The sequence below is a fragment of the Grammomys surdaster genome, unplaced genomic scaffold (genome assembly GCF_004785775.1).
Source record: "Grammomys surdaster isolate TR1022 unplaced genomic scaffold, NIH_TR_1.0 194, whole genome shotgun sequence".
Taxonomy (NCBI): Eukaryota; Metazoa; Chordata; class Mammalia; order Rodentia; family Muridae; genus Grammomys; species Grammomys surdaster.
In genome coordinates this window covers 4,703,986-4,722,227 of record NW_021604639.1, presented here as the reverse complement: position 1 = coordinate 4,722,227, position 18,242 = coordinate 4,703,986, and the positions used below count along the sequence as shown (strand labels likewise).

The following is an 18,242-nucleotide window of genomic DNA, read 5'->3' as shown; positions in this document are numbered from 1 at the left end:
AAGGAAGAGAGGTTTGCTTCAGCTCCAGGGCATGGAGAACATGGTAATGGGGCCGATCCTGTCCATAGGAGTGTGATGCTGCTGGATATAACATGGCAACAGATAGAAAGCAAGAAAGCTCGGCCAGGAAGTGGGCCAGCTGATAATCCTCCAAGAAAATCACTCAGTGATTCATGTCTACCATCCATACCGTCTACCCACAAGATTCCACAGCCTCCTTGAAACGCAACACCCTCGAAGGACCAGGTGGTGAATCACACATGTCTGTGGGTTACCTTTCATGTTAAAACTCTGACACACTGCCACACAACAGTCTCATAGACATCTTTAACGTGTCTAGGATTGGATCTGTCATCTACCCTCTTGTGATGATAATTCTGGGGCTCTCCTCTTAGTACATGGCACCCAAGGTTGAAATCTCAGGAGAAACTGGATTCCTATTTGCATATATCAACTCTTGTTAAGAGGTAACAAAAGTAGCAAACATTGCTACTCTATTTAATGCCAGCCCTCCCATAGTTTAGGACTCCCAAAAAAATGTCACCACAGCCTAAGGAACCTACCCATAGTACCCTCAATAGTTTTTCTACCATTTAATTATCATATGTGTGTGCATATATATATGCATACCATGTGTATGTAGGTACCCACAAAGGCCACAAGAGAGTGTTGGATAACCCAGAGCTGGAGTTACGACAGTTGTGAACCATCTGGCGCAGGTGCTGGGAACTGGAACTCCAGACTTCAGTAAGAACAGTAAGTGTTCTTAATCACAAAGGTATCTCTTTTAATCTCTAATTAGCAGTTTTAATATAACTGTTTCAATTTTTTAAAGATTTACTTTTTTGATTTGTGTGTGTGTGTGTGTGTGTGTGTGTGTGTGTGTGTGTGTGAATAGATGTGCATACATGCATGCAGGTGCCCATAGAAGGCAGAAGTGAACTGCAGATCCTCTAAAGCTAGAGTTAAGGTGGTTGTTAGCTGCCTAAGAGATATGGGTACTGGGAACTGAACATGGGAGCCCTGGAAGAACAACAATCAAGCCATCTCTCCAGCCCCTTATATCACTCCTGTTATTTCCAGCAGATATTAAACTTTACAAGTGCAATGGGTTGGTTGTTTTTTTTTTTTTTTCATCATCTTATCCGCAGGACCTCTATGGCTGATGAATGAGGGCCATATAAAAGAAGGTCGGAAAACTGGTGATTCCTCATTCATAAAGTGCTAAGCAGGAATTTTCTGAAACCCATGCAAGGCTGAGATGCAGGCATTTCATGTTTGCAAGATCTAACAGTATCCTTTATATAGATTCTTACCCTTTGGCAAATAAAAATAGCTTACTTCATTAAATATTAAAACCAAGAAAGATGTATACTTACCTTTGCCATAATGTCTGCATATGCCATGTATAGAAAATCTTCCTCCAGTTTGCTATGAAACCAAGTGGGGAAAGATCAATTCTTAAGTAGAAGGCTGGTTGTTGTAGAGAAACCATCCCTATGTAAAGTACCTGTTTGCCATTTTTCACACATGTTCTTCTTTACAATTAAATGGCATAAAATTTAGGCAACAGTAAGTGTTGGCAAACAAACTATTTTATAATCAGAAAGCAAAGACGTTAGAGGTCTTCATCAAATGTCTCTTCTGGCCTTATAGCAGAGTCCTTCAAGTGTGAGAATTAAGATAACTTATTATGTACATGCGAATAAATGAAACAACTAAGTTTCCTCAAACCACAAAATGTAAAGCAAACAAAATCAAACTTAAGTGGCACAGAGCTTTTGACAGCAGAGAAATACTTGACATCTAATGGAAGACTCAACAAGTTATAATGTCACAGTAAAAATAATAAGGTGGCCAGAACAATGAAGTTTCTATGAGGAATGCCTAACATCTGCTAAAGTATTATAGCAGGTCCCAACTTCACTTAGGAGAAGTACTTCATTACCTCACCAGGTCAGACAGACAGTTGTTCTATGCTTATCAGATGAGATAGTTTTGTTAGGGGGAATAATAAGAGAGAGAAAATGTGAGTGAAAGGATGGACCACATTCAGTTCAGTGTTAGGAGGGAGAGAGCCAGATTGCTGTGGTGCCCAGAGATCACATGGTGCTTCAGGACTTGTGAGAAGACCCATGTGGATGCATATTGATAATTAAATGATCTCCCGGGGTCTGAAGAGAAAGGGTAAGACCTGAGGTCCACAGGCAGGAAATCAGACAAAGGTTCTGTAGGCTCTACCATGTCCCCACCCACAGAGCCAACACTTTTTACAGCTCCAATAGGGAGAAGAAGCCAAGGCATCTTCATTGCATCTTCTGAGGTAGAATTTGTCATGTAACTCCACAGGAGTTTGCTCTCTATAGCTTTGGTGTAGTTGTAGGACCAGGAGTGAAGGCAAGGAAAGTGGGCAATATCCTAGAAACAGAACTGAGAGATGCTACCAAAGGCCTCACCCAGCACCTAAGGGCTTCTTAACCATCATTTAAATGGGAGATACCCTCTAAAGAAATGATGACGGTCACTAGTTTCCATGCATTCTCCAAAATGAATTTTGCTTCCTTTTAGTAATTTTTGTTTATTTATAATGACAGTTTTTGATAAATGAAAACCTTTTGTAGGGATCAACAAAATTAGCCTAATACAAAGTTAAGAAAACCCAGAATTCCTTGATAGATTTGGGGGGAGGGGATGAGGGGTTGATGATTGAGGTGAGAACACATGTGCATGTATGGGTGTGTGCAGGGGTCAGAGGTCAACCTCAGGTGCCATCATTTCTTTGAAGCCATCCACTTTGGCTTTAGAGACAGGGTCTCTCGATGGTACTCTGATTAGCCCAGGGTTCCTGGTCAGCAAAACACAGGAATCAGCCTGTTTTTTCCTCCCCTAGTGCTGAGATTCCATGCACACATTACTGTGTCTGGTTTATTTTTTATGTGAGTTGTGGGATAGAGCTCAGGTCCTCATGATTGAGAGGCAAGTACTTTACTGACTGAGTCATCTGCCCAGCTCCTCATGGCAGAGCAGAAAAGAGAGTGTATGCCACTCTGTGGATTTATGTCAGACAGATCATAGGATGTATGAATTATTCTCTCCCTGTCTTGACAAGAACAGGATGTAACTGAGACATAAATAAATGACAAATGAGAATTACATGTGGGTTCCTTTATCGGTATCTCTTAGGTCTGTATGAACCCTCCCTGCCATACCATTTCTCTGTTAAGGCCGTGCGGCTGAACAGAAGGATGAGCTGGTGGAGGGGATCAACCCTTTTCATGGCTTCGTCTTCTTCTGGGAGCTCAGCCCCTGGTTTCTGAAAAGAGAACAAAAATAAGAAAAAGCAGACAATGACATAACATTTCTCATTTAAAACAAATGCTGAAGACGAGCATTGTGGCTTGTATCTGCAAGCCCAGCTTCTAAGAGCTGGAGGCAGGAGGATCAGAGGAACTGCTAATTGAAAGTCTGCATGTGTTCCATCACAAGACAATGTCTCAATAACTGAAAACCAAAACCAGGGGCAATATGATAAATGGCAGAGCAAACAAAAGAAACATTTTTGTTTGTATGTGTACCTATGTGTGCTCTGCATGATGTCTGATTGGGAGGCACGTGAACGTATGTGTGAGAACACATATGTACATATGGGTGTGTGCAGAAGTCAGAGGTCAACTCCAGATGTCATCATTTCTTAGAAGCCATTCTTTGTTTTTTGAGACAGAGTCTTACGTTGAACCTGCAGTTCAGTGATTAGATTAGGTTTGCTGGCCAGCAAACACTAGAAATCAGCATATAATATGTATGTGTGTATATGCATGTATGTGTTTTGTGTCTATATAATATATAATACAATACATATATAAATCTAGCACATGTGCTGATTATACTACTGGTGTTAAACAGAAGAAGCAGTTAACAATTTGATAAAAAAAAGTTGAATAAAGATAATCAAAATGTTAAAAGAAAACAATATTCTTATAAGCAAAATTTAAAGCTAACAAAGAAAGTATTCAGGTCAGAGGAAAGTTCAGCTTTAGAAAGGTCAAAACATAATATTTAAGAATAAAATGTCACATAATGTATGACAATTATGTCCACACTGAAATATTTATCACATAAAATATTTTCTTGGCTTAAACAAAAAAAACAAAGATAAAGAACACAGAATGAATTAGTGACTGAAGTATGTGCATTTTTTTTCATTTTTAGTTACTTTTAAAATGAAAAACTTAACATTGGATAAAATTTTATCATTGAGAAAAATTGTTAAGCATTTTTTTGCCTACAGAATTGACTGATCCTGATTTTACTGAATGATTTAATGAATGTTATGTCTCCAGAGATATTTTTTCCAATTCGGCCTGATTTTCTTTCTACATGGAAGGAGATTCTTAACTGCTTGATGTCATCAGTAGTTAAAATTGTACAAGATATCTAAATAGTCTGTGGTTGTTTTGATAGTGTAATGGGGCTGGGGCTGGGGCTGGGGTTCAATTGCTAGAGTATCTGGCTAGCACACAGGAGGCCCTGGGGCAGATCCTCAGTACAGCATGCAAAGGATCTGGTAGCTCAAGCACAGAATTCCAAAACTCATGAGACTAGAAGCACAAAAATCAGATCAAGGCTCTCCTTGGCTACATAGTGAGTTGGAAGCCAATTTGAGTAACATTAAAAACCTGTTTGAGAGAGGGGAGAAGGACAATCAGGGTTAGGCTTTTAGATATTGCATTGCGTTTGTTTATTATAGTTCCTGACAATTTGTAAATTAAAAAGTGTCTGCCAGATAGAAGATCTTTAACTTGAAAATCATTATGTCTCTGGCAATGCCACAGAGGGACTTGGGCTTATAAATTCCTTTTGAAAAGGTAGTTTAAAACAGTAGCTTAGCTTATAAAAGAGATTGATGTTCCTCTGTCCTTCAGGGTGTAGCACCCACCTGTACACAGCCTCTCTTCCTATCCTGTCAGATGGAAGCTCTACCTGCTGAGTACCAACTTCTTCCTCCTCTGTGCCCACTCCACTTATGAGAAACAAAACAAAACCAAAAAAACAAAAACCAAAATTAAACAAACAAAAAACACAAAACAAACAAGCTAACAAAAAAACTTCTTTACCTGACCAGTCCAGAGAGATATTTGTTCTATGCTTATGGAATGAGATGACTTTTTAGAAATAAAGGGAAAGAAACACGAGTGGAGGATAGACCACATTCAGCATTAGAGAAACCAAGACTACTGTGGCACACAGAGACCACATGGTGCTTCAGGATCTGTGAGAAGACACAAATGATGTGCATCTTCTGACATGTCTACTTTTGAAAATCAGCAATCATTCGTTAATCTTCAAATTACCTGGTGTGAATGACTTCTTTTAGATTTTATCTTGACATTAAGTTGGAAAGGGCTTTGAGAGAGAGTTTATGAGATCAACTTGCTTAGCTAATAATGCAACTTATACTTTTCATTTTCTATTCTGAATCATGTAATATTGATAGCTCTGTTTTTTAGAAAATAAAAGAGGGATATTTTTGTCATAAACAGTAAATATGGTAACAATGGGAATTAAAGTTTCCTAACACCAATGTGCAGTGTAATAATTTTCTTTTAATCTTCTTTCATTTTATAATCCCATTAAAAAGCTTACCGCTAAATCTTCAATCAATTTATCCTCAAAGTAATGCTCTTCTGTTTCAATCCAAGATTTTTCATATCCCTGAAGAAAAAGATTGACAGCCCGATGCCTAAAAGATAAATATAATGTCAAACAAAGGGATTTTAAATATATGAACAAGAATTCAATAGTGTTTATTACCAGGTTATCTGTGTACTACAATATAAAATAGAAATGAACTTCCAATTATAGATTTCTCTCTTCACAGACAATTCCTTGTGCCAAGTAAAAGTAGTTTTCTCAGATCACATATTGACTTTGGGTTTAGTCCCTGCTCAGACATTTCTAAGCTCTGCAACATCAGTTTAGATTTCAATTGTCACAATTCTCATACCTGCAACAAGAATTATCATTGCATTACAAGATATCTCGATCTTCTAAGAATTAAAGTGAGATACATGGTGAAAAGTATATTAGACAGACATTAGTTAAATAGTGGTTATTATTTCCTCGTGTGATTCTTCCTAATTAATATAAGTGCCAACAGGAGAATTAACCTTCAAACAGGCTCTGGCTGTTACAGAGTAGAATGTATAATGTGAACTTTTTACAATTGCATGAATGAAGAGGAAATCTCAGAACACTGTGGTTAAGAGCACAAACTGGTCTTCAAGAGGACCCAAGTTCAGTTCCCAGCAACCATGGCAGTTGGCACATGATCACCTGCAACTCCAGTTCCAGGAAGTATAATACATTCTTCTCGCCTCTCTGGTTACTGAATACATATATAACCCCACCACCACCCCTATACACCACACACACACACACACACACACACACACACACACACACACTAAATTATTTGTCTATGAAGTAAAAAAAAATCAGTGAAGACTAGAAGAGTCAATGAAACTCATGATGCTGAGAGAAATGAGCAAGATTTAAGTGAGAAAAGACAAGAGAATAGTATCCAGGTAACATATTAGAGGTAACAGAATGATACCATTGTGTGAAGCCTGCACTTAACAATAACAGAAGGGTGTTACAAAGGCATGAGGCATAAAGGCTAGATGGGTTTAAGAAGAACCTTGAAAATAGGAGAGGAACTAGCAACGCATTTGGAAACACTAAAAATCACTGTGAATTCCAACCCACAAGAGAGATAAGCCAAAAGATGTGCTCAACTGTTTTTTGAACCTAGAGTCATGCACACAGCATTTAGACTTCTAAACAGACCACAGAGTCAACCCTCAGGGAAATTCAGATTCATGGAACTCAGCTCAGATGTTCCTGAAATAGTTTAAATGGTGTCTACGTAAAGCAAATCCTTTCTCCAATATGTTAGAAAGGTACTGCATTCCAAGACACTGGTTGCTGTCCAGGGTTAGGAAAACAGAAACTTAAAATTATGTTGGACCTTAAAGTGGAAATCAGAGAGGCAAGCAACCTGAATACTGGATACAATGTAACAAGCAGAAGTTGTAACCTTGCTGTACAAACATACGGAAAGAAGGAGCTGACTTACAAGGAGATCAGAGATGTTCCAAAAAGAGACACTGCTGAGCTGAGCCCTGCTTACAAGATAGAATTGTGGTGGTTTGAATGAAAAATGTTCCCCACAGTCTCAGGCATTTGGATAATAGTCCCCAATTGGTAGAACTGTTTGGGGAAGCATGGCCTTGTCATTGGAATTGTGCTACTGGAGTTGGGTGTTAAGAGTTTAAAGACTCACACCATTCCCAATTTTCTCTCTGCCTGTGCTTGCAGTTCAGGATGTGAGCTCTTGGCTTGTTACTTCACCTGCTTTGTGCACCACTTTCCCTTCATGATGACTCTTATAGGTCTGAAACCTAAGTCCACATAAACTCTTTGGTCTAGAAGTTTCCTTTGGTCCTAGTGTTTTATCATAATAGAAAAGTAAGCAATACAATAGGCATGTGGTTACTTTGCAGAAAGTTAAGAGTAGTGAAGAGCCCAGCGTCTTGGCCAAATACCCATGAAGCCATAGCAGGTCATCAAGCCAGACCTGAACGCACCAAGTTATATTTCTATTAACAAGTATATTGATGTACTACTAAGAGAACAGTGATGAGTCTGTTGGGTTTGTTTATGTCATTCCTGTGAGTTAGGAGAACAGTGATGAGTCTGTTGGGTTTGTTTATGTCATTCCTGTGAGTTAGGAGAATGTCTTTCTTTTACTCTGTATGAGGATAACTAAACAAATAACACCCGTGGCTAGCGTCAACTGTGATCAGCACACTGACAAGTACTCTGAATATATTTGCTCATCAATCTGTCTTGGTACACTAGGGGGCCAGTCCTACCACAGTCCAGAGGGGGAAACCATAGTGAACTGAGGTAATCAACTTGACCAGTGCCAGGCAACACAGAAATGGAAGTTGAAATCTAAGCAATTGGACTTCAAAGAATGTTTCCAATCACATTAAATGTCCTTCCCTATATGATCAGGTATTCTCCAACGTATATCATTTGAAAATGACAGGACAAACCATAGTCTTCTAAATAAACAAACAAAAACATTCAACAGAGTAAAGCTAGCTGATGAGTTTCTGGAAATAACTATCTCTCATTCTTTTCTTTATAGAGTCTCATTGCCCATTATTTCAAGAAGAAAATTAATTTCTTTTAAACATTTAACCAATTCTGACCTTGGCAGATTGTACAAGGGGGCCATCCGGAAGCAGGCAACAACGGCTCTTTTTCTCTGCTTAGACAGTAGTTTGTGCCACACAGCTTTCTTCGATCTCTGAGGATGTTCCACCTGAGGAAAAATATCACAAATGAACATACATTTACAGCCCCAAACTACCTTCAGTGGTGAAGTATTAATCAGCTGCATCCTTTAAATTTATTTCAAACTACCTAACAATTATTTCTGTTGAGCCTATATCCTCAACATTATCCAAAGCTAAATCTGAGATGCTTTCAAATGGTGCTTAGTAAAATTTACCTATTTTCCAAACAGCCTAGTAGCTCCTAAGCCTTGTTATCTTTAAAATCAAAGAGGCAGACAAAAGCATTCTACGTAAAATCCTTTTGTACCATTCTCAAAAATTTAAGTACTTTAAACTGTTTTTTAAAGTTCGTGCATATGTGTGCATATCTGTGCATAGGGACACATGCACACATGTAAGCAGGCACATGGAAGCTAGTGAACAACCTTGGGGGTCCTCAGTTGACATCCTCCTTGGTTTTTTGAGACAAGGTCTCTCACTGGACTGGTATCCACCAATTAGGTTAGGTTGACTGGCCAGTGTGTCCCAGAGATCAGGCTATTTGTGCATCCCCAATGCTGGAATTAGAAGCACATACTTAGGCCCAACTTTTGAAATATAGGTTCTGGTTAGCCAACTCAGATCCTTGTTTCATTTCTCAGTCCTCTTTTTGGGGTTTTGGTTTGGTTTTGCTTGGCTTGATTTGTTTTGTCTTGTTGTGTTTTCCTATACAGAAATGTACTCACTTATCCATAGAAACTATGCTTATTCTAAGTATGATAACCACAAATACAAATAGCATTAATGAAAAGCCTACTGCTCTTTAATAAAAGAAGATAACAAGGCTTTGTGAACTGAGTACTAGGAGTAAATAGAAGGATTTAATCTTATAAAAGTATTAAAGTATATAGCTATTTTTGTTAGGTAGGATAAATGAGAATTTGGAAGTTATAAGAAATGATGCAAGCAGGCTATTTATTTGAATCATGGTGCTTGAAATTCCAAGAGAAAAAAAGGAGATTAATCATAAGTATTAGAAAGAAGATAAATTCACAGTATGGTCTGGTCAATTAATTAGTATTCTCTAGGCAATGGAGCACTGTACTTCCCAGGCTGAAATATCGCCGGCCAGTATACTTAGATTTCTGGAAAAAATGAAAATGTTATGTTAGCCCAAAGTAAAGCCAGATATATTATGCCTTGCAGTAAATGCTCAGAATATGAACACAATAATTTTTGAAGAAAATGTTAGGACTGACTGAGCCATTGCAGACATTTTAACAGGGCTCTCTGTCTAACTGACAAACACTTACTTCTCTGATCCTCTATTCTCCATAACATCAATGTATCTAGCAAATGTCCACCTTAGTTGGTGTCTTGATGGGTATTGTCTTAGTCAGGGTTTCTATTCCTGCACAACTAATATGACCAAGAAGGGAGTTGGGGAGGAAAGGGTTTATTCAGCTTACACTTCCATGTTGTTGTTCATCACCAAAGGAAGTCAGGACTGGAACTTAAGCAGGTCAGGATACAGGAGCTGATGCAGAGGCCATGGAGAGATGTTTCTTACTGGCTTGCTTCCCCTGGCTTGCTCAGTTTGCTTTCTTATAGGACCCAAGACTGTCAGCCCAGAGATGATACCACCCACAAGGGGCCCTCCCCCTTGATCACTAATTGAGAAAATGCCTGACAGCTAGATCTCATGGAGGCATTTTCTCAACTGAAGCTCCTTTCTCTGTGATAACTCCAGCTTGTGTCAAGTTGACACACAAAACCAGCCAGTACAGGTATACTAGGTGGAATAAACACTTAGTGAAGATAGTGTAGATTAAAACAGAATCAAGAGCCGAGTTGCCCAGTGAGATCCAATGCATCCCAACATAGAATTCCACTTTGGAGTCTGAGACTTTAAAGGCAGCAGTTTTGATAAATACATTGTTCTAAATATGCTGACGACCCATAGATACATACGAAGCTTTTAGAACCTGAGATACACTTGTGGAGTGGACATAAAAGGATTCAACTGGCATCTAACCTCAACATATGACAGAGAATTAAATAAGGAAATATTCAGGCACTCAGAGAGGTTTCTTTAAACCATCTCCATATGTTATTTTACCAGCCATGGCAGGATTAGATGTCCAAACAATATCTAGTTTAAATCAAAGCAACATGTTTATTAATGTTATGATTATATCCGCAGATGTACATAAAGGGGGTGGAAAGTCAAGATGTATTCTTTACGGCACAGGTTGATAGGTTCCTGGAATGACACAGGGTATTTTATTATTTCAGATTCAGTATTAGTAAAGCATATCACACGGGTATTGTTAGAAACCTATTGGCAGATGACTCTTGCTCTCACTCTGATATAATTTTTTTATTTTGAATATTTATTTCATGTGTGTGGGAGGGTGGATACTCATTTCAACGTGTCTGTGAGCCGAGGGCAGAAATAAGTGTGAAGTGTTTTGAACCGTCTCTATCTCTGTATGTGAGGTAGGATTTCTCATTGAACTTGCATGTCAGTGAACCTCAGTAGGATGCTAGCCAGTAAGTCCTCAGGACCTTCCTGCCCCTGCCCATGCCCCTGCCCATGCCCCTGCCCCACCTCAGTGTTGGAGTTATAGATATGTGCCACCATATTAAGCCTTTACCAGAGTGCTGGGGATTTGAACTCAGGTCTTCCTGCTTGCACAGCAAAAACTATTTACTGAGCCCTCTCTCCAGCCCTCTAACATTGCCTTGTTGACTAGATGTCATGTTAAAAATGACTGTTTCTGTGTATTTAGTATAGTTTCATTTAATCTACCTAAACTTTATACAAGCAAGTTCAGATATATGTATGCAAACCAGACAATTGCCTGGATACGTGTAGTTTTATAAAATATTGCTTTTAATATAATATAAATACATGACATAACTTTCTAACTTAGAGTGTCTCAAAAGTTACTGCTTTGCAAGTTCATGAACTGAGGGAACAAAATAGAGAAAAAACACACCAGAATTTGGTAGTGAAGACAGGAGATGACTGGAAAATGACATGAAAACATCTGCCTCACATAGGATTTTACTGTCAGTGTATTGCTCTTCTATAAATGTAATATAAATATTTGCTATTTATCTCAGAGAAAATTTGCTCAAAAAGTCTCTCATACAACCAAATGTTAAGCTGGTAAAAGAGAAAACACTTTGATATTAAACCAGTGAAAGACAAAATATCTCAGACATATTTTATGTGAAGCCTCAAAAATGATATAAGACATTTGAAATCTGGTTTAATTCTGAGATAGTTTGTTAGAAACGTTTAGAATAAAGTCTACTACTAAAAATATATAGGATTTTAGAAAAGCTTGAAAAATAGAATAAAATGAAGGCCTTGATCTCTTGAAGCATACTATCTACAAATGTTTCTGAAAACTATAATCTTGGAAATTACAAATTACATGCTTGTTACTAATGAACACATATGTAGGGTTTGAGGTACCACAGTTAAAAATTAACATACATTTAAAATATTTTATGTATCTAAGGCAATTATGATTGAATTAACACAAAAATCTGACCTGTTCAAGGTGAAAAAGCACATTCGCTATATCCAGGACACGCTCCACTGTCCTCTCTGGGTCTGAGGTGTCTTCCGTCCTGTTTGGCAAGTCTTTGTATAGAGCCATCTGCCACCTGATTGCAGGGTCTTCCAGCTGTGGGAAAGCAAACACAAGGTGGCAACTGAGAGAGAAGGAATCCCACATGATCACTAACTGGGTTTACCTGGATCACTAAGCAAACACAGGACAGTGCTAAAACACCTACAGAACTATACCTAAGTAGCAGAAGTCTAGGGAACTGCTAGACTGCATGATAGCGCATTTAATAAGATGGTACTAGATTACCAAAACTTGCTAAGTGGATTTCAAACCTACATACAAATGCACAAATGGGCGACCGTATGAGCAAATGGAAAGGTCAGTTTTACCTGACTGTTATAATCATTTCACTGTCTCTGTATATCTACATTTTATGATGCACATCTTCAATATATCTCTAAATAAAGCAAGCAAATGCTATGCAGAGGTCAGAAAAATAAAACCATATATACATCACAGAAGTGAAACAGTAAGAATGACTGTCACCAGTAAAGAATCATAAGAACTGTCCCCAGAAGAATCATAAAGGACACTTGTCTGTACACCCAAAAATCTCAGAGGATTGAGCTTAAATACTGAAGTAAAGAACAGACTTGAAATTTCAAGATTCGGCCAGAAGACCAGGTAGGCTGCTTGCAGACCTTCTTTGCTCTTTCTGTTCCCCCGGCAGACTCAATCCCGCAGGCTCATCCTTAGCACTCCAGCAGAACACCAGCTGTGTGCAGCCTTCCTCCTCCTTTTCCCATGCCTCATGTGGATCCTCTAGACCATCCCCTGCTAACTTCCCTCACCCTGCTAGTCACAGCATCCCAGCCTTCGACACCAAGAGGCATTCCTTATGACATACCAGCTAGGAGGGCAATAAAACAGGTGACACTCAGACACCACACTCTCTGAAAATATAGAGGGGAAACAGAAACCAGGGAACAAAACACCCACCTAACAAGGGCAAAACCACAAACTACCCTCTAGACACAGAACCACCTCAAACCAGATGCTAGACACCAGCTTAAGAATACAATTATTAATGATATGTCTCCACTGAAGTACAGATCTCCTACCACAGCAGGCCCTGAATATTCCTCATAGCTGGAGCATAAGAAAAAGACCTTAAAATCAACTATATAAAGATGATAGAGGTCCTTAAAGAGGAAATGAATAAATCCCTTATGAAAGACAGAGAAAATACAAAAATTTGGAAGAAATGTATAAAGCCCTTAAAGAAGGCAAGAAAAAACCCTAACAGTTGAAGGAAATGAATAAAACTGTTAAGGACCTGAAACTGGAAATAAAGCAATAAAGAAAACATAAATGGAGGGAATCCTGAAAGTGAAAAATTTAGGAAAAAAGAATAGGAATTAGAGGGACAAGCTTCACTGACCGAATATAAGAGATGGAAGAGAGAATCACAGGTATTAAAAATACAATAAAAGAAATGAATACATCAGTCAAAGAAAATGTTAAATCTAAAAAATTCCTGACACAAAACGTCCAGGAAATCTGAGACACTATGAAAAGACCAAACCTAAGAATAATAGGAATAGAAGAAGGAGAAGAATCCCAGCTCAAAGGCCCAGAAAATATTTTCAGCAAAATCGTAAAAAAAAAAAAAAATTCTAACCTAAAGAAGGAGATGCCTGTATAGGTACAAGAAGCTAACAGAACAGCAAATATATTGAACCAGAAAAGAAATTCCCTTCACCTCAAAATAATAATCACAACACTAAATATACAGAATAACAACAACAAAGAATATTAAAAGCTGCAAGGGAAAAAGATATAGTAACATAAAAAGATAGATCTATTAGAATTATACCTGAATTCTTAATGGAGACTCTAAAAGCCACAATGGCCTGGACAGATGTGTTGCTGACTCTAAAACACGATAGATGCCAGTTCAGACTACTATACCCAGCAAATCTTTCAATCACCATAGATGAAGAAAATAAGATATTTCATGATAAAGTCAAATTTAAACAATATATACTTACAAATACAGCTCTACAGAAGGTAATACAAAGAAAACTCAAACCCAAAGAAGTTAACTTCACCCATGAAAATGCAAGAAATGTAAATTTCATACTAGCAAAACCAAAAGAAGGGAAAGACACACATAGGCATATGTACATGCACTTACACACACTTACATACACATACCACTACCACCATTACCACCACAAACAAAAACAACAACAAAATAATAAGAATCAACAATTATTGGCCATTAATATCTTTCAGTATAAATGGTCTCAATTCTCCAATAATAAGACACAGACTATCAAAATGTATGAAAAACAGAATCCATCCTTCTGCTGCACCCAAGAAACATGCTCAACTTCAAAGAAAGACATTACCTCAGGGTAAAAAGTTGGGAAAAGATTTGACAAGCAAACAGACCTAAGAAGCAAGCTGATACAGCCATTTTAATATCGACCAAAATAGACTTCAAACCAAAACTAATAACAAAAGATAGGAAAGGACACTTAATACTCATCAAAGAAAAAAATTCACCAAGATGACAACATTTCAATTCTTAATATATATACCCAAACACAAGCACACCCACTAAAAGAAACAATAATACATCTTAAATTATACATTGACCCTCACACTGATGCTAGGAGACTTCAATACCCCACTCTCACTCCTGGACAGGCCACTCAGACAAAAACTAAACTGAAAAATATTGGAGCTAACAGACATTACAAACCAAAGAGACCCACTAGATATTTATAGAGCATTAAAAAACAGAATATACCTTCTAGTCTGCACCTTATAGAACATTCTCCAAAACTGACCACATGCTTGGACACAAAGCAAATCACAACAGATACTAGAAAATTGAAATAACTCCCTGCATCCTATCACACTACCAGGGATTAAAGTTGGGTATCAATAATAGAAACAACAGAAAGACTTATTTGTTTATTTTTTTATGTATTTACATAAAAACAAAAGATACTGTAGCTGTCTTCAGACACATCAGAAGAGGGCATCAGATCCCATTACAAATGGTTATGAGCCATCATGAGGTTGCTGGGAATTGAACTCAGTACCTCTGGAGGAGCAGTCAGTGCTTTCAACCGCTGAACCATCTCTAAGGAAATGGGCTTCAGGCAGAAATCTGATTTTAGGTTAGAACAAAGAAGTAATTTTAGGCAGGAATCTAAATCTTAGGCTAGAACAAAGAAGTAGGCTTCAGGCATGAAAATGACTTTGGGCTAAGACAGGGAAGGAGGCTCAGATATTTTGGTCATCCTGATAAGCCCTTAGAAACAGTGATCACAGGAGTGATCACAGGACTTTTTTTATTGCCTTGCTTGTTCTTTGACTATTTGCATCTATTGTATTGCTAGTCCCTCAACCTAGAACTGACTTTAATACTTGTATGTAATTAAAATGATATAAAAGCAGATTGGGGGGAAAAAAGTAACAACAAAAAGTTTACAAACTCATGGGAACTGAAACTGCTGTGTACTGTGTACTGAATGAAAAAATAGGCCAAGGCAGAAATAAAGAAAGAAATTAAAGACTTTCTAGAGTTCAATGAAAATAAATATACACCAAACCCAAATTTATGGCACACAATGAAAACAGTGCTAAGAGGAATTGTTCATAGCACTAAGCTCCTACATTAAAAAAAAAAAGAGAGAGATATTACACTACACACCTGAAAGCTCTAGAACAAAAAGAAGTTAGTATACCCAAGAGGAGTAGACTGCAAGAAATAATCAAGCTTGTGGCTGAAATCAACAAAATAGAAACAAAGAGAACAATACAAATAATCTATAAAAAAAAGAGTCAGTTCTTTGAGAAAAATCAACTAGATACTCAAACCCTTATCCAAACTAGCTAAAAGATAAAGAGGAAATATCCAAATTAACAAAAATCAGAAAGAAAAAGGCGACATAACAACAGACATCAAGAAAATTCAGAGAATCATAAAGATATACTTTAAAAACCTGTACCCCACTAAATTGGAAAAATCTTTAAAAAAAGAAAAGATACTTTCTCTATATGTGCCACTTACCAAAGTTAAATCAAGATGAGAAAAACAGTCTAAATAGACCTATAATACCTAGTTAAATAGAGGTAGATATGAAAAGTCTCCCAATCAAAAAATTCCAGGGCCAGACAGTTTTAGCATGGAATTCTACCAGACATTCAAAGAAGAGTTAACACCAATACTCATCAAATTATCCCAGAAAGTAGGACAACATAAGCTGTTGCGGGAAAGGCATGGCCAGAAGTGAACAAGTAGGTAACAGAGTAATGGGAGAGAAAGAGAAGCCAAGGGGCTTGAGGCTATGAAGAGAGGCAGGAGTGGAGAAAGGATGAAGGTGACAAAATTCCTGATATGAGAAGCCAGATCAGCCACCAGAAGAGAGGCTATGGTGATGTCTAGGCCCTTGATATAATTCTGGGTCCATTGTCCTGCTACACTTGAGGTCTGTGTTAATGTCCATGACACATAATACTACCAAAGGCTATGAGGATATCTGTAATCCATACTGTAGCCCAAAACCATGTTGACATCCTAGGGATGCACTGAGAGTGCTCTGTACTTCACTAGCTACCACATTATAGCACCATCAGTGGCATGGACACAGGAGAGTTGCCAGGTTGACCAACCACCACCCAAGCCCACATCCAGGGTTTTAAAGAGGAGCCACCCCAATATCTTCCCCATCTATGAGCCACTGGAGCACATGAAGAGGCCAGTTATATGGATCCATAACCACAAGATCCCCAGAACTCAGGACAATAGAAGGATGTCTGAGAGTCTCTTGGAGGTTGCAGTATTGATGATATAGCAGAAGTCAGAAGCCTCGAAGTGGGCTAAGGTTTCATTGCAATGAATACTAGCTAGTAAAGCTGTTTGGGCAAAAGAGTACTATGTGACACACTGAAGCTTCCTATCCCACTACAAGGAATGGAGATGTGGGGAAGATAGAGAAGGCTCCAGAAGAGAGAAGAGTAGGCTGTTGCCCAGGGGAGTTGACAGGAGGATGTTGTTGTTGTTATATTCTTTTCTTTTTTTTCTTTTCTAATTTTTATTTTTTTATTTACTTTTGGAGGGGGGCTACAAGAATGGAGGGCAGATACTAAAGGACTGAAGATGAATAGGATTGGGATGAAGGATGTAAAATTCCCAAAGATTCGTTAAAAAATTATGTTTAAAAAATTATTCCAGAAAAGAGAAACAGAAGGAACACTGCCCAATTCATTCTATTAGGCCACAGTTACCTGATATGCAAACCATATAAAGACTCAACAAGGAAAGAGAATTATAAACTAAGAATAAAATATTTGCAAGTTGAATCCAAGAATACATCAAAAAGATCATCCACTGTGATCAAGTAGGCTTTATCCCAAAGATGTAGGATGGCTCAATATATAAAAATCAGTAGATATAATCTACCACATAAACTAACTGAAAAAAAGAAAAACATATTATCATCACATTGGATGTAGGAAAAGCCTTTGACAAAATCTAACACCTCTTCATGATAAAAGTCCTGGAGAGATCATGGATACAAGAGACATACTTAAATATAATAAAGGCAGCTTACAGTAAGCCTATAGCCAACATCAAATTAAATGAAGAGAATCTCAAAGTAATTCCACTAAAATCAGGAACAAGTCAAGGCTTCCCATTCTCTCCCTACCTATTCAACATAATAAGCAACTAAAGGAGATGAAAGGAATACCACAACCTGAAAAGAAATCAAGGAAGTCAAAAAAGTCATTCTTTGCAGATGATATGACAATACACATAGGTTACACCAAAAATTCTACCAGGAAATTCCTACAAATGATACACACATTCAGCAGAGTAGCTGAATACAAAATTAACTCAGAAAAATGAATAGCTCTCCTATACAAATAACAAATGGACTAAGAAAGAAATCAGGAAAACACCTTTTGCAATAGCCTCTAATAATCTCAACGATCCTGGGGTAACTCTAACAAAGAAAATGAAAGACTTCTATGATTAAAAAAAACATTGAGTCTTTGAAGAAAAAATTGAGCTATCAAAAGATCAAAAGATGCCCCATGTTCATGGATCAGTAGGACTTATGTAGTTAATAAAACTTGCTACCCTACCTAAAACAATCTACAGATTCAATGTCAATACACAACAAAATTGTAACACATTTCTTTGTAGACCTCAAAAAGTTCTCAACTTCATATGGGAAAACAAAAAACACAGGATAGCTAAAACAATCCTGAACAATAAGGGAACTTC

The 18,242-nt window shown here is 37.7% G+C and overlaps 1 protein-coding gene across 1 annotated transcript in view; it reads right to left on the bottom strand.

Moving 5' to 3' along the window:
* The window catches only part of Ryr2 (ryanodine receptor 2), a 424,465-nt gene that overhangs the window by 77,063 nt on the left and 329,160 nt on the right, over positions 1-18,242 (bottom strand). The window contains exons 75-79 of the mRNA XM_028769855.1: positions 11,912-12,046; positions 8,280-8,392; positions 5,644-5,740; positions 3,210-3,313; positions 1,380-1,431 (exon numbers count right to left, since the gene is read on the bottom strand). Coding sequence (XP_028625688.1) covers positions 1,380-1,431; positions 3,210-3,313; positions 5,644-5,740; positions 8,280-8,392; positions 11,912-12,046 — 501 coding nt within the window. The remainder of the gene's footprint in view (positions 1-1,379; positions 1,432-3,209; positions 3,314-5,643; positions 5,741-8,279; positions 8,393-11,911; positions 12,047-18,242) is intronic.